The sequence below is a fragment of the Schistocerca cancellata genome, chromosome 3 (assembly GCF_023864275.1).
Source record: "Schistocerca cancellata isolate TAMUIC-IGC-003103 chromosome 3, iqSchCanc2.1, whole genome shotgun sequence".
Taxonomy (NCBI): domain Eukaryota; kingdom Metazoa; phylum Arthropoda; class Insecta; order Orthoptera; family Acrididae; genus Schistocerca; species Schistocerca cancellata.
The window spans coordinates 591,312,885-591,335,633 of NC_064628.1; the positions used below are offsets into that span (position 1 = coordinate 591,312,885).

Sequence of the window (22,749 nt, forward strand, 5' to 3'; positions counted from 1 at the left end):
AAGGAGGTGTTTATTTATAAAAATGACTGTGAAATTAAATTAAAGCTGTTGTAACACAATGCAATGAGCAGAATGAAGGTTGCTACCAGAGACATTACTTTCAGATTGTTTAAATTGCTGCAGCCAAAAACAGAGGGCAGTCGACAGGAGATGTTCTGAAACATACTAACATGTCACAAAAACAACTAGGAAAGAAATCTTCTTTTTGCTACAAAATAAAAATGCTTACTTCATATTTAATTAAGAATTCTGAAACAAAAAGTGCCATTAGATCAGACTTTACTAACAGTAGTCAGTAGTCTATAAAATTTATTTTCTATCTTTTCCATGCAGTGATTGCTTGTTTGAAAGCAACAAGAGAGCTATAATGATCCTGAAAAAATAGTACCATACCAATAATAATAATCAAACACTAGTGTAAAAGCCATGCTATTTGTAACTTGAATCAGTGTCTATGAGTGAAATGATTAGAAAAGATTGTAAATAAATTTCTATAGAAGAAAAAAATGACATAAGTAAAAATCTTTGCTCTAGTGCGAACATCTCCCTAAAGTCAGAATCAATCAGATCTGAAGGTGTTTTTAAACATGGAAGGAAGTTGACTTTAGGATACTGGAATTTATCAACATGAAGATGCAGCTGAACACTAATACAGGCAATACACAGTATGGCAGGAAGTTATAAAATAATCAGTTTTTGTGCTACTAATTTATGATCTACCACTATATCAGTTTAATGTAATTGTAATTGTATCTATCCAATTACATTACATTTTCAAAAGTTGATTATTTTCATTACTGTATCAACTTAAGAGGACCTTCAAGCTAATAATCAGTTCTTAAACAAGTAGGTTTAAAGACAATGTAATATAAAAACTTAGCTACAGGATTAATGAACAGCTAATCAAATGATAATATTAAGACTCACCATCAAACCTCTGCTCATGAAGTATGGTTTGTTAATTCCATCATTGAGCTCACAGTCTTCACAGAAACAAATAAATATTGTGTCTATTGCCATCTGAAAGGATAAATAATAAAAGCAGATGAGAACATTCACAATAGAAAAGATCAGAACAACAACATATTAATGTGCAGACTAAGTTGAGTTTACCTCATAGACGGTGATGAAGCAGTGTGCTACAAGGTATGCAAACACTCCCGCAAGTGAAAGAGGCACCCACAAGTGCATAATTCCATCTTTGTGCTGAAAAAATAAGTTTAATTCAAGAGGTAACTTTTAATCGAATCTTGTACAGGACATGTACTTTTTTATTTGGATGAGAGAAAACTTTATCCAATATGCCTGCACCTAACCTTGTTTCTCTTCTAAAAGTTAACCGGTTCATGGATTACAGCAACAGAAATCCAAGCCAGCAAAGGAAAAGCACTCTGTTGGACAACATTTTATTTTTCTTTCAATAGTGACAGTTACATGAGATCCAGAACATCCATTTTTAAACAGTACAAAACATGACCTTTTAAATACATAATAGTGAGCTTACAAAACTTCTGGTGCACAACATTGCAAAGAAGGGTGGCCATTAGGAGACTTTCAGAGGAAACAGTACAGCAGAGGAGGTGGAGGCTCCAGAGTGAAAGACAGGGATAGGGAAAAGAAGAATGGAGTAGGGAATCACTTGCACAGGTGGAGTGGATGAAGAAGGGTGCAATGGGATGGTGGTGGAAGTGGAGGTATAGGCAGTTTGAAGACAGTAAAGAAGTACCTTTTTACCAATGTTCCTGTTCTCAACCTATTTCACTCTCTAGCCCTCACATGAGACTCTCACATCCCCTGTTACTTTTGTACTCCACCCTAGTTTACTATTTACTCCTTTCCCTTATCTCCTTATTGTAAAGCTGTCTCAAAGATAATAATGTTTATGACTTATTTCCTGTATTGCACCAGGAAGTCAAAGTGTGTCGGTCAGTTTCTGTAATGCCTAACTGAATTGTAGCTCTAATATTTTTTGTTTCTATGGCTGTCTGAGAATAACTAAAGTGAGTCAAAACTGATAATAGCTATAAATAAGTGCACCATGAGTGTTGCTGCAAAGAAGTACTGTAATTTCATGATGTCTGTGGTGGGGTTGTTACTTACTTTCCATTTGTGCTTTAAAAATTCTGTAAGTTAAACTATTAAGGTATTCTGCGAGAGAGTAGGGCTTTCAGTTAAAACACAAATTCAGAATTTTTTTATGGAGTTATTGGACCTCAGATTATAGTAACATGAAGGAGTGCTGATAGTAGAGACACATTTCAGAAAATTTAGTCATTGCTAGGTAGATACTTGATAGAGTTCAAAGCTTCTTATGCATTAACATTTCAAAGCTTCTTATGCATTAACATTACTAACCTTCAACATCTGCACGCCACACACCACAGTAGCTATGACAACCATTGCTTTTCCCAGGAACAATACAAAATCACCAACTGAATTTATAGCTGCAACCCTTAAGGCATTTGATGCCAAAAGTTTGAAAGCTTGTTTCCCAGCTTTACAGAAACTGTGTCCATGTATTGCTGAAAGGTAAACACAATGGTGAAAAAGTTAAAAGTTTTTGATTACATAAATTTTTATTGCTGACATTTAATTAGCTCACATAAAAAGGCCAGGCAGGTGCAAGTATATACACAGATATAAGCTAAAATTAATACAATAACAGAAAAACCTCAGTAATTAAAAGGCAATAAGTACCATATAGAGTGTTGGTAGTCTCTGCCTCAGCTTTCAAACTGTCCCTTCTCAGGAAACACACACACACACACACTCTATTGCTTTCTTATGTAGAAATACATGGGAATTTTTATGAGGCAGTTGGGGGAAAAAGCCACGATTCATCCCCTAAAAAACTCATTTATAATGTGACTTATGCTACCACTTATGTATGGACACCATTTAAATTTGCTTACCTATTTCAATATAGGCATTCCTTGTAAGAAACTGGAGAATTTTCTCAAAGCAATATAAACAACATTGACAAGTCCTGAATATACATGTTGTTACTGCATTGTTGTGATTTTTTACTTTTGACTGAATGAACTTTAGGACTATACGTATCATCTGTATAATAGCAATGAGCAATGAACCCAGAGCAACTGAGCCTAGATGATACCTCACAAGATTACAAAAGCTTCGTATAATTGGTGTGCCCAAGTTCTGCTTATTCCTGAAAAATTAGAAGCATAAATGTTCAGAATTCAAAAAGTGTTGCAGGCTCAAGAAAACTCAAGTAACAAACCTCAACTCATCAAAGCTGTTTTTCATAATACTTGTAAGTAATGAAGAGCTAAAAATTTAGTTTTAACTGATATGTTTTTATTATTTATTGCAAATAAAGAAAGAAAATGTAAAAAAAGAAAGAGCCTTGAATTTTCCTATCTCACTAAAAAATCATATTTATCATAAATAAATGACATGAACATTTATCTTTGTATTAAGAGTAGGTTTATCACAAAGTAATCAGTTGTAGCAAATATCATATTTCAATTCTTTTTAAAATGGTGTTTCACAAAATACAAAGTATTTAAAAATGAGTGACATAAAATGGTTTTATTAAAATATATTACAATTTAATAATTTTTACTGTAATTTCATGAGTATTCTCCAACAGTTTCAGCTACAATAACAATCTAAACATTGTAGCAATCACTTATCTGGATCATAAAACAAGGAAAACAGATTCACTTTTGACCAGATTAGGTCTCTCAGAAATTTATGAAAATGAGACAGCAGATCAAATACCAAGAATCAGAATGTATTATAAGACAACATGTTGGTCAAGAGAGAGAATAAGTTGCAATTAGAAAACTCCACTAGCTAGCAAATTCAATGAGGTGAATTAGTTTCAACTCGATTCCAGAGAGTGCACTGGCCTATGATTTATAGATTCCTATTTCTGTGAAAAGAATGATGATGGAAATTTTAGCTGGCTGCATTTTAGTAACTGACAAGCAGACTATGTATTGACAGGATATCTGCTATCTTTTCAGGGTAATGATGACATGAGTGTGGTACAAGTTTCAACATTTTGTGTTGTCAGGGAGAGGTTTAGTATGTTACTAAGTACTTAGTTCATCCAACCTTTTTCCAGTGATTAGCCAGACACATACATATACTGGACTTGGTTATGATAACTATCTTCTTTTTATTTTACCTATGCTTATCTCATAATAAACTTATACACCCACTGAATTGACTTTTAACTTCCCATCCAACATATGATAACAATCAATCTTGAGAAGTAAATTGCTAGCATGCAGTGATTTTTTGTACCTGTATTTACCAGCCCTGTTCCTGAGAAGAGCTGGGTATTGTTTTACGAAACAGTTTCTTTGTGGAGCATTATGTTACGAAAATCAAAACTACAATGATGTTAAGGAAATGCATTCACTCTTGCACTGGAATAATCACAAGAAGATCATATCTGTGACAAAATGAGTATATGTTTGTTTCTGTGATAATGATCTCCAAGGATCATGCCAAGAATCTTTTTTATATGCATGTAAAATAAATAATTTTGCATGTACCATTAAGTATCTAGGAGAAATATAAATTTTAATCATGTGTAGATCCTATTGACTCAATAAACTTCTTTAATTCTTTCCACTCATATCTTCAACAGCATTTTTAATTAACCATAACACTGTCAATGTGACTGTTTTACTATGTAATAGTGATGTAATAGTAGTCTTTATTACAATGGTGTAATGATCTCAGCTGAAGAGCTGTTGTAGTATTATATCAGTTTATTGTTGATTACAAATTAAGATTACATGTAGTGTATTGCAAAAGCTGAGAATGTATAGTAACAAAATAATCCATGAGATCTATTTATTGTGCACAGTTTGCCATTAGCTCTCAAACTACAGACATACTGATCACAATCGTTTAGTCATGAAATTCATCCAAACTTTCCATGGCGTACTTCAGGCTATTCAGGTGAGTTTGTTTCCATTTTGTGCATAATATTTAGATGATTGACATGGACGTATCCTTCAGGCACTGCAAATTGTGGTCTTATGTGTACTCACTGCTTGGATTCAAACCAGATGGTGAACTCTTGCAACTATTTACAACTGATTGTGAGTTCAACTCCCAATATCCACTACACCCTTCAATTCTATTTTGTTTTTCAGAGCCTGCACTGAGATTTCATCAAATGCATGTTCTCTCAGCATTTCCCAGCTCCGGTGGACGTGACGGCTGGAGATCTTAATGAACTGAATACTTGACCCAAGCCCTGTTTAAACTGAAACCTACATCCCTGTTTAGTAGTTTTTCTGATATCTCTATTTCAATAGATTCCTTAATTACACTGTCCAAAAAACTGGGCACTTGCATAACAATGACAGTCTTATAATATTTCATTTCATGATTATTTTTGATGCAGTGTTCAGTGGTAACTGATTTACTTGGATGTTCTAGTTGGGGTGTTGCTTATGTTCTTTGCAACTCTCCCTCACTGTCTAATAGTCTGCCTGATGCAAGACATGCCACATTTGCTTGGAATGTGGTACGCACCTGGATTTCAGAGACCTAAGTTGTCTTTAACATTATGTAGAAGACTTTTAATCTTTGTTAACAGGAGTGAAATACACTGTATACCATGTTTCTATAGGAATCTACTGATCTTTTTGGATAATGGGGTAGCTTAAGGTAGATAAATGTTTTTGGCTGCTCATGCTGTCTCATTCCGAATCTCTTTCTCAAGTATTCTTGCTTTTGACTGCAATGCCTACTCAAGTCGACAATTTGAGTACCCATTTCTTCAGAACACTATTCATAGGTTTTGTAATTTTTTGCACTTTTTTTTTTTGGGGGGGGGGGGAGGGGGGGGGGGATGAATGGTAATGGCTCAGGGTGTGCAGATAGTGATCAGTGTGGGTTTTCTACATACCCTATGATCCACGGATCCATTCAGTCTTCTCTTAAGTGATACCCTTCTTTCTAGTTCCATTGCAAATTTTTTGTTAGGATGGATAGAGTTGAAATGTCCCAGGAACTCTTCAAGTTTTATAGGGGCCAAGTGGCCACACCACAAATGTGTTTGGTTTGAACTTGGATGCTAATGCCTTTGCTTCAAAGTGTTCCATGTATACATACGCAATGTCAGGCAATAACAGACTGCCCGTCATGCTGGGTTTGTTCATAATATTTTCTGACAAACAGAATGTGCCTAAAAGTACAGTAAAGCAACTGTACAATTTTTTTCATGGTTAGTTCCAAGGACTTAAGAAATGGGATTCTTGTAAATAATTGGACCACATTGAAACTGAGGTGTTGTATAAAGTAACTGGAGTTCTGAGTGTGGTGTTTGCACTTCCCCACATAATTGCTGAGAATGTGTTTCACATACTTTGCCAGCTGGTACATAGGTGGACCAATATTACTAACTGTAAATCTACAGGAATGCCTTCTTTGTGTACCTTAGGAAGTTCATAAGGTCATTGTAGCACAACTGCTCAAGTTCAACCTTAATGCCACTGTGGCAAATATGACTCACTGAACCATGTTGTTTTGCCAACCCATTGCTCGAACTTGCAGAAAGTGTAGCTGACATGTGAATATGGTGAACTGATGTCTAGCATTCATAAGATGTCACAAATTCTCTCTCATGCTAGTAGGAGGCTTGCACGGCACATAATCCTAGTGTCCATAGGTATATTAATATGATATTTAATTTTGGTGAACATAGGTACAGTTTCTTCATCTCAACACGTTGTTAGAAAGCTCAGTGTATTGAGAAGTTAGCTTTTCTACTGGTACAGATTATGCAACTTGTGTACATTGTGCGCCATCTCCTACCCACAGAGTGAAGCGATGTGATCTCTCAGATTTTCTCAGCATGATTAATGCCATACTTCCAAGTGTTCAGCTGAGTTTTTTTTTCTGTGTTATGCACAAAATTTCAGTGACAAACCCAGCTGTCTTTTTTCAGACAAGAGAATGTCTATATCATGGTATATCAGTGTGGGCTCTGAGAAACAAAAGAGCATCAAAGGAGATAGAAGGGATCAGGTACTGGCCTCACAGTCAGCTATAAATAGGAGTGAGAGACCAACATTCTGGACAGAATCCAGTAGTATACATAACAGAACAACTTGCAGCACCCGACGGAAATAATTGGGTTGGTCATCAAAGTAGTATGTATAAAATGGAAACAACAGCTCAACTTAACAGCTGGAAATCAGTCACACTAAGAAAATATGAGAGATCAAAAATTTTCCATCGTATTCTCTTCCTTCTTCACTGACCCTAAGATCTTAGGATCCCTTGGCTGTTGCCATTTTCAATTTTATTTTGCATTTCTCTATCTGTTTCAGCTGATATAACAGAGGTCACCAAACTTTTTGCACATCAGGTGCATGCCTGACAAAATGAAAAGTGTGGGCTGCATCATCATTCTGCACAATAATCTAGACACAATTATTTAAAACTGAACACTGTAAATTTAAGGAACATAGCAGCTAGGAGATCTCCGAACATGTGACGATCTCCTAGTTTTCTAAATGTAGCATTTAAATTTAGGTTATATCACAATGTCACATATTCCATATTTTTTTGTCAGTCACATTCAGGTGGAATTGGCTGGCTGGGCGAACTGACATCACTGGCTGGGTCCAGTACATGGGCCTTAGTTTGGTGACACCTGATATGCAATGTTAAAAAAGTCTGCAATATTTATAAACTATTTATTATGAGTACTTTACAGGTAAAAAAAGGGAAGAGAAGGAATTAAAAGGATAATAATTATAATTTTGCAATACATTTCACTGTTCAAAAGACATTAAGAAATAAGTGACATGACATTTATCGTGAAAGAAAATATATTCAAAAATTATTTGCAACTTACATTTCACAATCAGAACCTGAAATTTATATAACATTAATTAAAATTATCTGTCACAAGCATGTATTCAATGCCAATAGCAAATTCATCAGAAATGATTTTCACTTAGCCTTGATATGTAAGTGAAGAAACAATTACCGTGTAAAAAACCATGTTGCTACAGCACCAGCTATAACCATATGCTGACATCCGGTGCAAAACTGAGCAAACCACAGCACTGCAAACAGATTGTACCATCTTGTCACCTGCAAATTAACATAATCATAAATTTATAATTAGATTTGCCTCTATATTTATATTCTGATAGGGAATGTTGGGAATAAAGAAAAGTATTGTTTAGGGAAGGAACAGAGTTCCTTCATGGCTATTTCTTCCCTGCACTACTGGCACCCCTTTCATGCATCGCTTACTTTACTCTTGTGGCCTCAGTTTTCGGGCAAGGCACTCACTATGTAATTGGGATAGAACATTGTAGGTCATCTTTTGAGCTGACATTCTTCATGGTCAAAATCAAGCTATAAAAATAATTTTATCATAATATAAAAATTATTAACAATCTTCCAGATGATGATGTTTTTGCAGTGTTTGGCCCAAGGAATGGTTTGATGCAGCTCTTCGTGCTAGTCTGTCCTATGCAAACCTCTTCATCTCTGCATAACCATTTCAATATCCACTCAGACCTGCTTATTGTTCTCAAGCCTTGGTCTTAGTTTACAATTTTTACATCCTCACATTTCCCCCCATTGCCAAACTGACAATTTCTTGATGCCTCAGGATGTTTTCTATCAACCAATCTGTTCCTTTAGTGAAGTTGTGCCCCCTGTCTAATCTTCAGCATTCTCCTGTGGCACAATATTTCAAAAACTTTTATTTTCTTCTTCTTCGAACTGTTTACTGTTCATGTTTTACTTATGTACAAGACCTCACTCCAAATGAATATTTTCAAGAAATATTCCCTGGCACTTAAACAGACTACAGGGAACATTAAATGGCTGTCTACAGACTTCCAAGGATTTCATGAGTTAATGATCCTGAATGCACATTAGTACTCACTATTAGGTAAGAGGTCTCCCATAATACTTTGTTGGATAAGTAATTCCCACTAAAAGCATTTGAGGTGAACGGAATGGGCATTCAGTGATGATAGGCACAGATTTCATGGCACCTGAAATGTACCAGTAATAGTGACTTCATTAATGCACTGGCTTTTAGTGTAGTCTATCAAAAATGAAACTGAACAATCAGATATTTTTGGTGTCTACTAGTATTGGATTAACATACACTGATGACACTATAGGAAAAGTATTTACATAGATTAGGATGTGTTGGAGCTGGGCCTCAGCTATCCGATATTCTGGACAATACCTTTTGTGACCATATTAATTATGAAAAATACCATGCTATCACACAATATTGGTACAGAATGTATGTAATAGTGAACATTTACCAGTGTGTCTTCCATTAAATCAAATCAAGCAGCACTCCTCTCAAGAAGTTAATGACTGTGAAGGATGCCTATTCAAATGTTCATGGAGAAACTCTGTAGGTTTGCTGTGAACATAATGTGGTATTGATCTTTTAAAAACAATTTCATGTATTCTTCCAGAGATAATGTAGCACCATGCTGCCAAATCAAACAATTGAAATGAGACTGAGATGCTGTGCGAATTGACAGGTCACGCCACATCTCATAGGCTTATCTTTGGGACATTGGGCATGTGGCTTGAGAATCAACAAGGCATGGACTTGGTATCAGGTGGCTGGTGTGAGCAGTGGCCAAGAGAGGTGCTGAGGCACCCAGAACTATGTTTTGACTTTGGCACGTGTGTGGGACGTGAGGCCCCCGTTCCAGATCCTATGCTTCATTGCCGATTTGTCTCCTGAACACACTGGACTTGTTTCTGAGGAGGACATGTAGAAGGCAACTCAGTGGACTGATGCGGGCACACACTGAGGGGAGCAAGCGGGAGGAAGCCATTTTTTGTACCACCTGTTTCACAGAACTCTAAGAATATTTTCTTCAGCTGACACCTCACTAGATGTTCCCAGTGAGCACATTTGGAACTCTCATGTTTCTCAGGCTAAGTTTAACTGAGGAAGTGTCATTTCTGAGTGGTGGCCTTGCCTCAGTGTTTGGTGTTCTTAGTTTCCCTCCTGCTGCAGTAAGAACCTCTGTTTTGGTCATTACTCTGTAATTAACATAGTGAGGCATGTTGCCTCCCAGTTCTTGCTCCAGCTCAGCCTCCTGATTTAGGATTTTGTGGTTGTCACCCATGTACTGCCTCCAAATTGAAATGCAAAGGCCTGTGCTATCACACATGCTGTTTCTAACCACTTACTGGTGAGTAACGGACTTCTCTAGCTAAGCTTTTGGCAGTATTTACCCACACGAGCTGAGTTCTATCCCATGTGCTGACACAGGGATCTGTTTCAGTTCTGAGCCAAGGGCATAATATTTGAATTTGGCTAATGGTTGGCATTTGAACTTATTCCGGTCCACAGTGACCAAGTGGGTGGATTTTTCCAACCTCTTTACATTTGTTACTTCAGTTTGAGAGTTTTCTTATTACAAATTACTCTGAATGCATCACTATCAATTTTTTTAGTATCTTGAATGGTTCTATAATTGGTATGCAAATTTTACAATTATCATGTCAGTATCCTGATATAATTGCTTTGGGCCTTATGGTGCTGACTGACACAGCCGCCCTTATCTCTGCCCCCTTATTTCAACCTGTTAATTATCTTGTGTATCTGCATAGTCACATGTCTCCCATATGTGTTCCACAAGGCGAGAGCCAGGAATTCTGAGCCATTTGAGCTGCTGACTGCCCTGAGTTCGGACCAGAGGTGGTAGGCGTTGTGTATCAGTTGTCTTTTTATTAGGTTTTAAACAGGATTGGGCAAAATTCAGTTGGCCAGATCTTAGCTAAGTTGGCTTCTGGAATCTTTTGGTATTCTGATTTATACACTATGTGCTCAAAAGTACCCAGAGACCTGGCTGAAAATTACTTACAAGTTCGTGGCACCCTCTGTCGGTAATTCTGGAATTCAATATGGTTTTGGCCCACCACCCTTAGCCTTGATGACAGCTTCCACCCTCACAGGCATATGTTCGATCAGGTGCTGGAAGGTTTCTTGGGGAACGGCAGCCTATTCTTCATGGAGTGCTGCACTGAAGAGAGGTGCCGATGTCAGTCGGTGAGGACTGGCACAAAGTTGGCGTTCCGAAACATCCCAAAGGTGTTCTATAGGATTCAGGTCAGGACTCTGTACAGGCCAGTCCATTACAGGGATGATACTGACGTGCAACCTCTCCACCATCCGCCACAAGCTGTGCATTATGGACAGGTGCTCGATCGTGTTGAAAGAAGCAGTCGCCATACCCGAATTGCTGTTCAACAGTGGTAAGCAAGAAGGTGCTTAAAACATCAATGTAGGCCTTTGCTGTGATAGTACCATGCAAAACAACAAGGTTTGCAAGCCCTCTTCATGAGAAAAATGACCTCACCATAACACCATCGCCTCCGAATTTTACTGTTGGCACTACACACGCTGGCAGATGACATTCACTGGGCATTCACCATACCCACACTCTGCCATCAGATAACCACATTGTGTACCGTGATTCGCCACTCCACAAAACATTTTTCCACTGATCAATCCTCCAATGTTTACACTCCTTACACCAAGCTAGGTGTCGTTTGGCATTTACTGGCGTGATGTGTGACTCATGAGCAGCTGCTTGACCATGAAATCTAAGTTTTCTCACCTCCTACCTAACTGTCATAGTACTTGCAGTGGATCCTGATGCATTTTGGAATTCCTGTATGATGGTCTGGATAGATGTCTGCCTATTACACGTAACGAGCCTCTTCAACTGTTGGTGGTCTCTGTCAGTCAACAGATGAGGTTGGCCTGTATGCTTCTGTGCTGTACGTCTCCCTTCACATTTCCACTTCACTATCACATCAGAAACAGTGGCCCTAGAGATGTTTAGGAGTGTGGAAAACTCGCATATTGATGTATGATACAAGTGATACCCAATCACTTGACCATGTTCGAAGTCCATGAGTTCTGTGGAGCACCCCTTTCTGCTGTCTCACGATGTCTAACAACTACTGAGGTCACTGATATGGAGTATCTGGCAGCGGGTGGCAGCACAATGCACCTAATATGAAAAAGCACGTTTTGGTGGTGTCCGGATACTTTTGATCACATAGTGTAATTTAAGTATTAATGTTATTAATTCACAGGTCTTAAAGTTAGTAAGTGTGAACTTATTGAATATCATGTCTTGATATTTTTAGATGTTGTTAATCTTGGCAGATCAGTTTCATGCTTTAATGAGCAATGAAATTTTTCCTTTTAGATGAACTGGCTTCAACAGTTGAGTTAAATTACTTTCTTGTTTCAGTACTGGCAAACCTTTAAATGTTGTTAATCTTGGCACGCGAGTTTCATGTTTCAATAAGCAAATGTTTCTTTTTAAATGAATTGGCTTAAACACTTTAGCTGGATTACTTTCACATTTAAATAATGGTGAATCTTTGACTGTTCTATTCAACTTCATACTCTGATCTCTGTTTGGTTAAATGTCTTTGTATGTTAACAAATGTTGTTCTGAAACTTGTCCATGTTGCAGGTGGTGTTCATTCCCACCCTTTCCTAGTCCTTCCACCTGCAACCAATCAAGACTCAGAATCTAGTGTAACATGTAATTATAGTCATAGATACATAATAAAAAATCTGTCCCTATAATCTTCTTCCTTTTCAATTTTAATGTAGAAAATAATTAATGTAATATGAACCTGCTCATTACAATAGCCAGAAACCTTTGCTAACAAAGATGGAAGTCAACAGTTTTATAGTGCAGAATAAGACAGAAATTTACTGTAAATTTCAGGTGCTACATCAGACAGGTTATCCACTGTGGCATCTGATGGCCATTAAAATTGTGAAACCATGATGTTGGCTTGCAATAACAGTCAAATTGGCATGAACTGTATTACATGCCTAGCTTTGTAAATAACTAGCATTTCAGTGCAACAAAGCAAAGTAGACAGGAATTAAACTATTTCCAATGTGTAGACTATGGGTTAAAAGTTTTTGATCACTTGTCACAACTATGAATTTTTGGTTAAAACGTGGACTTCATTTTGAATATTCTATCATACCCTGTCGTGATAATAAGGCAAATATAAAACATGTAAAGGCTAAGTGCCTCTGTTGTGTATTTGACTGGCTGTTCACCTAGGATGGCACTGATGAATACCAGAACAACACTGATGTGCCTTTATCTAAGACAGTTCCATTTGAATAGGTCATATTATTTCATCTCCTGTGTAGCAATCAATTTGTATTTGTTTACAGTACATTGTGTGTGTGTGCAGCAGTGTACTTGTACATCTGATCAGATTCATACTGTATTACCTCCTAATGGGATGGAAACAGAAGACTGGATTTGAAAAACATGCTGTAATTGTGGCTCTGCATAAGGAAAGCTATTCTAATAGGACAATAGCCACAAAAGTTGGTGTGGTGTATACACTGCAGCAGATCAAGCAAACTAGTACAACACACGTGTTTCGTGATCTGGAAGACCCTGAGTTACATCATATATGGAAGATCAGATCATGTGTGCACAGAGTAAATGTCAGATGATTTGTACTGCACCTGAAATTCATGTGAAAGTAAGTAGTATGCAAGTATCTCCGGTCTCTCTCTCAACAGAACAACGGCCTCTTCATGAACAAGCTTTAAAGGGAGATGCAGCTGACAAAAAACCTGAATAGATTTCAGTGTGCAACAATGGTCCAAGGTGTTATTCACAGATGAATCTTAGTTTGAAATATTTGGAAGGCACTGTTGAATGTTTGTTCATCAACATCGTTGAGAATGTTTTACGACTGTGATGGCAATGGTGAGGCACGGTGGAAGGTCAGTAGCAGCATGAGGATATTTTGTGGGTGATAAAGTTGGTGATCTAGTGAGAATTAATGGAACATTGAAGAAGCAAGGATATCACAGGACACTGATTAATAATGCAGTTCTATATGGCAAGAGACTTACTGGTCATGGGTTTGTTCTGCAGCAGGCCAATGATCCCAAACATGTGTCTAAACTATGCAGAGGGTACGTCAATAGAAGAGAGAAATTTGGGGAATGGAAGGATATGATTTCACCAAATCAGTCACCTGACTTAAATCCTATTTAACTCTTATGGGATTAGCCTGACAATGAGGACAGAAAACAGAGGTCATCTAATGTTGAAGATCTATGGAATAATTATTATCGGACATGTTGCACTGCACTGCAATATCCACAAAATCTTGTTGTCTGTGAGAAGATATTTAGGCCTACTGTAAGAAGGAGCAGCATCTAGCATCATGCATCATAATCTGACAGCAGCTAGTTTGTGGCTTATTGAGACTGGCTAATTGGTCTGTGATACTGCTGCTCAAAGACCATACACATTGACATCCATGATTTCAATAGCATCATGCAAGTAGTGCCCAGAAGGCAGGCAGGAAAGAATCAGGATCGGTGGTGCAACAAATCAGCACTGCCATGCACTACCTGCATGGTGAAAATTATCATGACTTCCATTGAAGCTGCAGTACAGAGAAATATGCAAACAGCAGTGTACACCCAATGATAATACTAGACACATGAGTGGCTTCCCACTTTTTCAGATCTGTTCCAGTCATGGATAGAGCATCTATATTTACAAGTATACTCTGCAAATCAATGAGAAGCACATGGCAGAAGGTAGGTACTATTGTACCAGTTATTAGACCTTATTCCCATTCCATTCACATACGAAGTGCAAATTGAATGATTGTTTAAAAGCCTCTTTGCAACTGTAATTAGCCTAATTTTGTCTTTGCGATCCCTAGGAGAGCAATACTGGGGTTATAGCACATATCTAAAGTTATCACTTAAATCTGGTCCTAGAAAATTTCTCAGTGGACTTTAACAGGATAATTTGCACCTATCTTCAAAAGCCTCTGCCAGTTCAGTTATTTTAATATTCTTGTGTCACTTTCCATGAGTCACACAACTCTGTAACCATTTGTATTGCCCTTCTTTGGTATAGGTCCCACACACTTCACCAATATTCTAGGATGGGTCACACAAGTGTTTTGTATGGAATCACCCCTGTAAATGTATTGCATTTTCCTAGTATTCTATCAATGAACCAATGTCTACCACCTGCTTTACCTATAACTGAGACTACCTGATCATTCCACTTCATATCTCTACAAATTGTTACACCCAGGTACTTGTATGAGTTGACTAACTTTAACTGACTCACTGTGGTCATAGGATACAACTTTTGTTTCGTGAAATACAGAATTTTTACATTTCTAAACAATTAAAACAAGGTACCAATTGTTGTACCACTTTGAAAGCTAACTGGATATTTATGCAGAATTTTTCAGATAGTGCTTTATTATAGAGAACTGCATCATCTGCAAAGAGTCTGGGTTTACTATTAATATGGTCTGCCAGATCATTTATGTACAACATGAACAAAAAGGGACACACAACTCTTCCCTTGGGCACTTCTGAAATTACTTCTACATCTGTCAATGATTCTTCAACTGAGATAACATGCTGCAAACTCTCTACATGAACTGCACAGTCCTGTCTCAAATTTCATTTGATACCCCATGTTACCGTAGTTCTGTTAATAAACATTGATGTAGTACTGAGTCAAATGTTTTTTTAAAACTTATGAAATATCACATCCACCCAGGTGCCTTTATCCATGGCTTTCAAAATAACATGTGAGAAAAGCGCACGTTGGGTTTTGCATCATACTTGTTTCTGGAATCCATGCTAGATGGCATGGAGAAGATAATTCTGTTCAAGATACCCAATTGTGTTTGAGTTCAGAATGTGTTCTAGGATTCTGCAACAGTCATTGAGATTGAATGGCAGGTTTGTGGATCACTTGTGTTACCCTTCTTGTAGACATGTGTGACATGTGCTGTTTTTCAATTAATGGGGGCAGTTTTTTGTTTGAGGGATTTACAGTATATTATTTACAGTATATTATGATTAAAATGAGAGCTAACACAACTGCAAATTCTATATAGAATTTGACCAAGATCCCATTAGGGCCTGGAGCTGTGATCAGTTGTAACTATTTCAGTTGTTTCTGAACTCCACTGAAACTAACATCTGTTTCATTAATCTTTGTAGTGGTGTGAGGAATAAATTTGGATAATACTTTTGTATCTTCCTTATTAAAAGAAATTTGAAAATAGAATTCAGCATTTCTGCTTTTGCTTTGTCAACTTCAGTTTAATTACCAATGTCATCCATGAGTGTCTGGACTCTTAGACACTAACATTGGTGCTACTGACAGCCTTTACATATAAGCAGATCTTTTTTTAATATGTGAGAGATATTTCAAAAGATTCTGCTATGGTAGTCATTGAGGGCTTCATACATATATTGACAAACAAATGTGTTTTGTGCACAATCTCTACAGCCCATGCTTTGTTTTACACGTATTATGCAGATATCACTATTTCTTTAGGAGTTCTTTTACAATGGCAGTATATAATCTATGGTGTCTCCTATCATCAAATGTTTTGCTAGTTAAATATATATCCATTGCTTGGTCAACTTCACTGTGATTTTCAGGTTATAGATGTAGAATATTATTGCAAACTCTAGCAACAGTTTTTCTATACAATCCTACCCAAATGGATATTTGACAGTACTGCCTCTTCATCTGGTTGACCGAACATGCAAATTTCAATATGGACAACCTCCAAGAGGTCAGATCTATTTGTTGCCACTGGGTCTACTGTATTTACACTCTGAATGAAGTCCTGGACTATCTGTTGTAGGTGGTTTTAAGAGAAAGCATTTAGTAATCTTTTACAAGATGTCTTGCTACAGCCAACACTTACAAAACTGTAACTATCCCATTCAACTGTTGGATGATTAAAGTCTCCTTGAGACAAAACTACTACATCCATTAGATTGTTGAATAATTAAAGTGTCCTCCATTGATGGCAGTGTAATTGGGAAAGAGGTTTTCTCTGAAGTTATCAGTTACTTGGTGGTTGGTAGAAAGACCTGATCACAAGTTTAGGCTCACCTTTGATACTGTGTCTTCCCTACACAAACCAGCATGCAGCTTCAATTTATATCTCGATGTATTTGAGCTTCTTGTCTACTACAACATATGCACCATCTTCATTTCCCATTAGTCAATAATAGTGACATGACATACATTCACGTTACTCCAAACATCTCACTGCTACCAAATCTGGATTTTACTCAACTTTCTGCACCTAGCAGAGATATATGAGTTCACCTTCAAACTCTGTGACTTTGTTGTGAATGCTTTGCAGTGGATCAACTAGGATTTCAATAATTTCCTCTCTGGGAGTAATTCCTTTCAACCTTGCACTAATATTTTGAGGTCTCCTATATCTATCATTATCTGAAATGGATGGAGATTGCCCAAGTTAAAAAAGCCATTGCATTGACTCCATACACAGTCAGCTACCTGGGTAGCAGTCACTGATGTGTCTAGCACTTCTGATACATTTAGGGGGTGTTACAATTCTCAACTCTATGGTGTATGTCCAGGAAATCATGAAGGGTCCACATCACTTATGGGGACAATGTAACAAATTGTGGACTTCACTGGATCACCGTGCACCATGAACAAGGCTGGTCTCTTCAATCATTTTTGTCAGTCACTGGAATGATAAAACTGTGACCTCACATCCTGGATGACAGACATGGTCTGTTCCAACATGCACCACAATATGTAGTTGGTTACATCCTGTGCACTCAATGGCTGCCACAACAGCTTCTTCAGTATGTCGAATGAGGCTTCCAGGCGTACACACTGAGTGTACCAGAAGATCCTTCTCATCCCTTGCTGCCATTTTCCTAAATGGTATCATTATTCCTGTACATTAGAACTGTCAACAATTAACAGACTCCTATCCTTTTGCACTTGCTTCCCCCTGACGTGGGTCACAGCAGGCTTCCCAGAAGGTGAAGTGTCTCTCTCTGGCTCAGTTTCAGCCTGAGTGGAAGATAGTACCTCAAACTTGTTGGTTAGGAGTTGGGTCTAATACCCCTAATTCTATCTTCTCCCTACCTCCACTGTACATGGCCCCTAGGCCTACCCCTGACATACCATTCATAGATAAGAGGATACGTGGTGACAGATCCTGTACTTCTCTGAGGAGACAGTATACATCAGAGAAGATAGTACTTGAGAGCTTCTAGTATCTCTTGTACATGACTCTCTGCATTTCACCAAATTTACCCGTTAGAAGAAGCTTCCAGTCACTTAACAGCTGTCACAGCAATTTTCAGCTGCTTACAGACAACAGCTAACTCGTCCCATACCCAAAAACAGCTGTCTCAGTAGGACAGCAGTCTAGTTGGTGCAATGTTTTTCTGGACACGAAACAGTTAACTTTAAATTGTCATTGTTTTAATTTCAGGATCTGTTATGCTACAAGGACTGCAAGTTGCCCTTCAACATCCAAGAAAGTGTTTTTTTACAAAGAACAATATAAATATGGTCTTGAACAGTATAGTGTACAGTATCGGTAGTGTACATGTCCATGGCCTTGCCACAGTGATAATACCAGTTCCTGTCAGACCACCAAAGTTAAGCGCTGTTCAGCTCTGCTAACACTTGGATCATGGCTGTCTGGGCCTACCAAGTGCTGTTGGCAAGTGAGGTGTACTCCGCCCTTGTGAGGCCAATAGAGGAGCTACTTGACTGAGAAATAGTAGCTCTGGTCACAAAAGCTGGCAATAGCCAGGAGAGTGGTGTGCTGACAACATGACCCTCCATATTCGCATCCAGAAACACCTACCAGCTGGGAATGACATGATGGGCATTCAATAATGTCGGACGTTCCTAGACTGTTTGGATGGAGTTTAGGAGTTTTACTGGTAAACATACTGTCTCAGTTATTACTGATTGTTTGAAGCAATTCTTCAGCATAATTTTTATGACAGAAAACTGGATGATGGAATATGTCAGGTGGGAAGGATGACAGGAATAAGAAAAGTGGGAGGAGAGAGGAATGGAGGGAATGGTGACTGCTATAGGAGAAAGAGTTAACACAAGAATGAGATAGCAATGTCACTGCTGAGCTCACCCTGTTACAGGCTGAGGAAGTCACACATGGTACATCATGGCATAAGATGTGTGTCTGGGATGAGGAGGTGACAAGTGTGTGTGGGGTGGTGGGGGAGCAGGATAGCACACCTCCAACCTTACTTCATCTTCTTTTCCAAGGTCTCTTCCCAAGAACACAAACACCCCTACAGTGGAAAAGTAGCCACCTGTAATTTTAAAACAGAGCCTGATTTGATCATCCTCCCTACAGATAATGGCTCCACCATTGTAGTGATGAATCTCAGTGACTGCCTGGCAGAAGACTCTGCCAACTGTCTTATGAATCCATGTACAAACCCTGCCATAGTGATCAGATTCTAAAAGCCCATCATAACCTCCAATCCCTTCTCAAATTCCTTGGCCCAAACCAGAGTCTCTCCCGTGAATTGATTTCCTTCTCCAGCCCAACCAACCACTGCATACCCACCCACTATATTCTTCCTAAAATCACAAACCTAACAGCACAGCAGCTCCATTGTAACTGGTTATTATACTCTCATGGAAAGTACAGGGTGTTTCAAAAATGACCGGTATATTTGAAACGGCAATAAAAACTAAACGAGCAGCGATAGAAATACACCGTTTGTTGCAATATGCTTGGGACAACAGTACATTTTCAGGCGGACAAACTTTCGAAATGACAGTAGTTACAATTTTCAACAACAGATGGCGCTGCAAGTGATGTGAAAGATATAGAAGACAACGCAGTCTGTGGGTGCGCCATTCTGTACGTCGTCTTTCTGCTGTAAGCGTGTGCTGTTCACAACGTGCAAGTGTGCTGTGGACAACATGGTTTATTCCTTAGAACAGAGGATTTTTCTGGTGTTGGAATTCCATCGCCTAGAACACAGTGTTGTTGCAACAAGACGAAGTTTTCAATGGAGGTTTAATGTGACCAAAGGACCGAAAAGCGATACAATAAAGGATCTGTTTGAAAACTTTCAACGGACTGGGAATGTGACGGATGAACGTGCTGGAAAGGTAGGGCGACCGCGTACGGCAACCACAGAGGGCAACGTGCAGCTAGTGCAGCAGGTGATCCAACAGCGGCCTCGGGTTTCCGTTCACCGTGTTGCAGCTGCGGTCCAAATGACGCCAACGTCCATGTATCGTCTCATGCGCCAGAGTTTACACCTCTATCCATACAAAATTCAAACACGGCAACCCCTCAGCGCCGCTACCATTGCTGCATGAGAGACATTCGCTAACGATATAGTGCGCAGGATTGATGACGGCGATACGCATGTGGGCAGCATTTGGTTTACTGACGAAGCTTATTTTTACCTGGACAGCTTCGTCAATAAACAGAACTGGCGCATATGGGGAACCGAAAGGCCCCATGTTGCAGTCCCATCGTCCCTGCATCCTCAAAAAGTACTGGTCTGGGCCATCATTTCTTCCAAAGGAATCATTGGCCCATTTTTCAGATCCTAAACGATTACTGCATCACGCTATCTGGACATTCTTCGTGAATTTGTGGCTGTACAAACTGCCTTAGACGACACTGCGAACACCTCGTGGTTTACGCAAGATGGTGCCCAGCCACATCGCACGGCCGACGTCTTTAATTTCCTGAATGAATATTTCGATGATCGTGTGATTGCTCTGGGCTATCCGAAACATACAGGAGGCGGCGTGGATTGGCCTCCCTATTCACCAGACATGAACCCCTGTGACTTCTTTCTGTGGGGACACTTGAAAGACCAGGTGTACCGCCAGAATCCAGAAACAATTGAACAGCTGAAGCAGTACATCTCATCTGCATGTGAAGCCATTCCGCCAGACACGTTGTCAAAGGTTTCGGGTAATTTCATTCAGAGACTACGCCATATTATTGCTACGCATGGTGGATATGTGGAAAATATCGTACTATAGAGTTTCCCAGACCGCAGCGCTATCTGTTGTTGAAAATTGTAACTACTGTAATTTCGAAAGTTTGTCTGCCTGAAAATGTACTGTTGTCCTAAGCATATTGCAACAAATGGTGTATTTCTATCGCTGCTCGTTTAGTTTTTATTACCGTTTCAAATATACCGGTCATTTTTGAAACACCCTGTATATCTGCCATAGTTGACCAGTACCTCCAACCCTTAGTGGACATCATATCATTACACAAGATGCCCCATGCCCTTGACTTTGAAGCAGTCCAACATTATGTCTCCCAACATCCTGCTAAACCCAAACCCATAGTTCCTTCATCACACATAACCAACTAATCTTTGTGGTAAACAATAAAAAACACTCAGCAATGAATAACCATTTAAATTATCACAAAAATTATAACAATTAAAAAAGTCAAGTGTCCAGAAGCTGCATAGTTGTATGAAAGTGCTTCATTTGTGACTACTGGCTTCACATCGGTATAGATTCATCTTCAGGTTTGTCTGCCATGAAAACAAATCTCTGCATGAAATTTTATGAAATGGTAGAAATTAGCTTTTTGATTTATCATTTTATAGTACCCTAAATGATTACTGGGTGTTGAGTATTTTTTACTATTATTCATAATGTCTCTGAGCTGTGACTGTCCTCACCAGAAAGTTATTTGTATCACACAATTCTTATTCGCAAATGCTTCTTCCTGTAGGGTAAGACATACATACAAATATTTGGCTTTGTCATGGGCACCCACTTCGGACTCTCATATGCTGACCTGCTTAAGAGCCACTTAAGGAAGTTCTCCAAATGTCTTTCAGCCAGAAGTTCCTTTGTCTTCCAACAGATATTTTCACTTGTATTTTCCCTTCAATGATAAGTTATAATAACTGGTATCTTTTGCCTCTTATAATGTGTCCCTGGTACTGAGGTTTCAATTTTTTCATAGTGGACAATAGTTCCTTTTGCTTTTTCATCTGATGAAGGATTCCTTCATTTGAAATTTTCAGCACATTACATAGGAGATGGTGATAAAGATATATTTCAAATGCATCAATTCTTTCCTCTAGATATCAGTTAAGGGTCAAACTTTTACATCCAAAGAGAAAAATGGAGAACATGTAGCAATAAATCACTTATATTCTTAGTTTCAGGCTAAGGCCCAAACTTATAAAAAGTTTTTTCATGCTAATAAATTGTCTCCTGGCCTGTTATATTCCAGAACTGATCTCTTTCTTGCAGTGACACTACTCATCCATCACAGTGCCCAAGTACTTTGAGGAGGATACTTGTTCAATCTTATTTCCCTTTATTGACACTGTAGCTTGGATTCTTCTTAGAGAAGACTATGCCACATGGAATTAGCCGAGCGGTCTAAGGTGCTGCAGTCATGGACTGTGCGGCTGGTCCCAGCGGAGGTTCGAGTCCTCCCTCGGGCATGGGTGTGTGTGTTTGTCCTTAGGATGATTTAGGTTAAGTAGTGTGTAAGCTTAGGGACTGATGACCTTAGCAGTTAAGTCCCATAAGATTTCACACACATTTGAACATTTTCAGAGAAGACTACAGCTTTGGTCTTTGAAGTGTTGACAAAGAGGCGAAACTCTTCACTGCACTGGGCTAAATTGTCTTTCATGTGTTGGGGTGCAGACAGATCATTTGCTGTGACAACAGTGTCATCTGCATACCTAATACTGTTAAGTATCTTTCTATTTTTAATTATCCCACTGCTTTCTTCCATCAACACTTCCCTGAAAACTGCTTCAGAGTAAATATTAAACGAGAGAAGTGATGGTAAACAGCCCTGATGAATACTTTTACTAATTGTAGACACTTCTGATAT

The 22,749-nt window shown here is 38.5% G+C and overlaps 1 protein-coding gene across 1 annotated transcript in view; it reads right to left on the minus strand.

The window, feature by feature from the left end:
* Window positions 1-22,749, minus strand: part of LOC126175456 (choline transporter-like protein 1) — a 513,527-nt gene that overhangs the window by 12,155 nt on the left and 478,623 nt on the right. Inside the window, exons 12-16 of the mRNA XM_049922260.1 lie at window positions 7,991-8,097; window positions 2,913-3,169; window positions 2,356-2,522; window positions 1,114-1,206; window positions 928-1,020 (exon numbers count right to left, since the gene is read on the minus strand). Of these exons, the coding sequence (XP_049778217.1) occupies window positions 928-1,020; window positions 1,114-1,206; window positions 2,356-2,522; window positions 2,913-3,169; window positions 7,991-8,097 (717 nt within the window). The remainder of the gene's footprint in view (window positions 1-927; window positions 1,021-1,113; window positions 1,207-2,355; window positions 2,523-2,912; window positions 3,170-7,990; window positions 8,098-22,749) is intronic.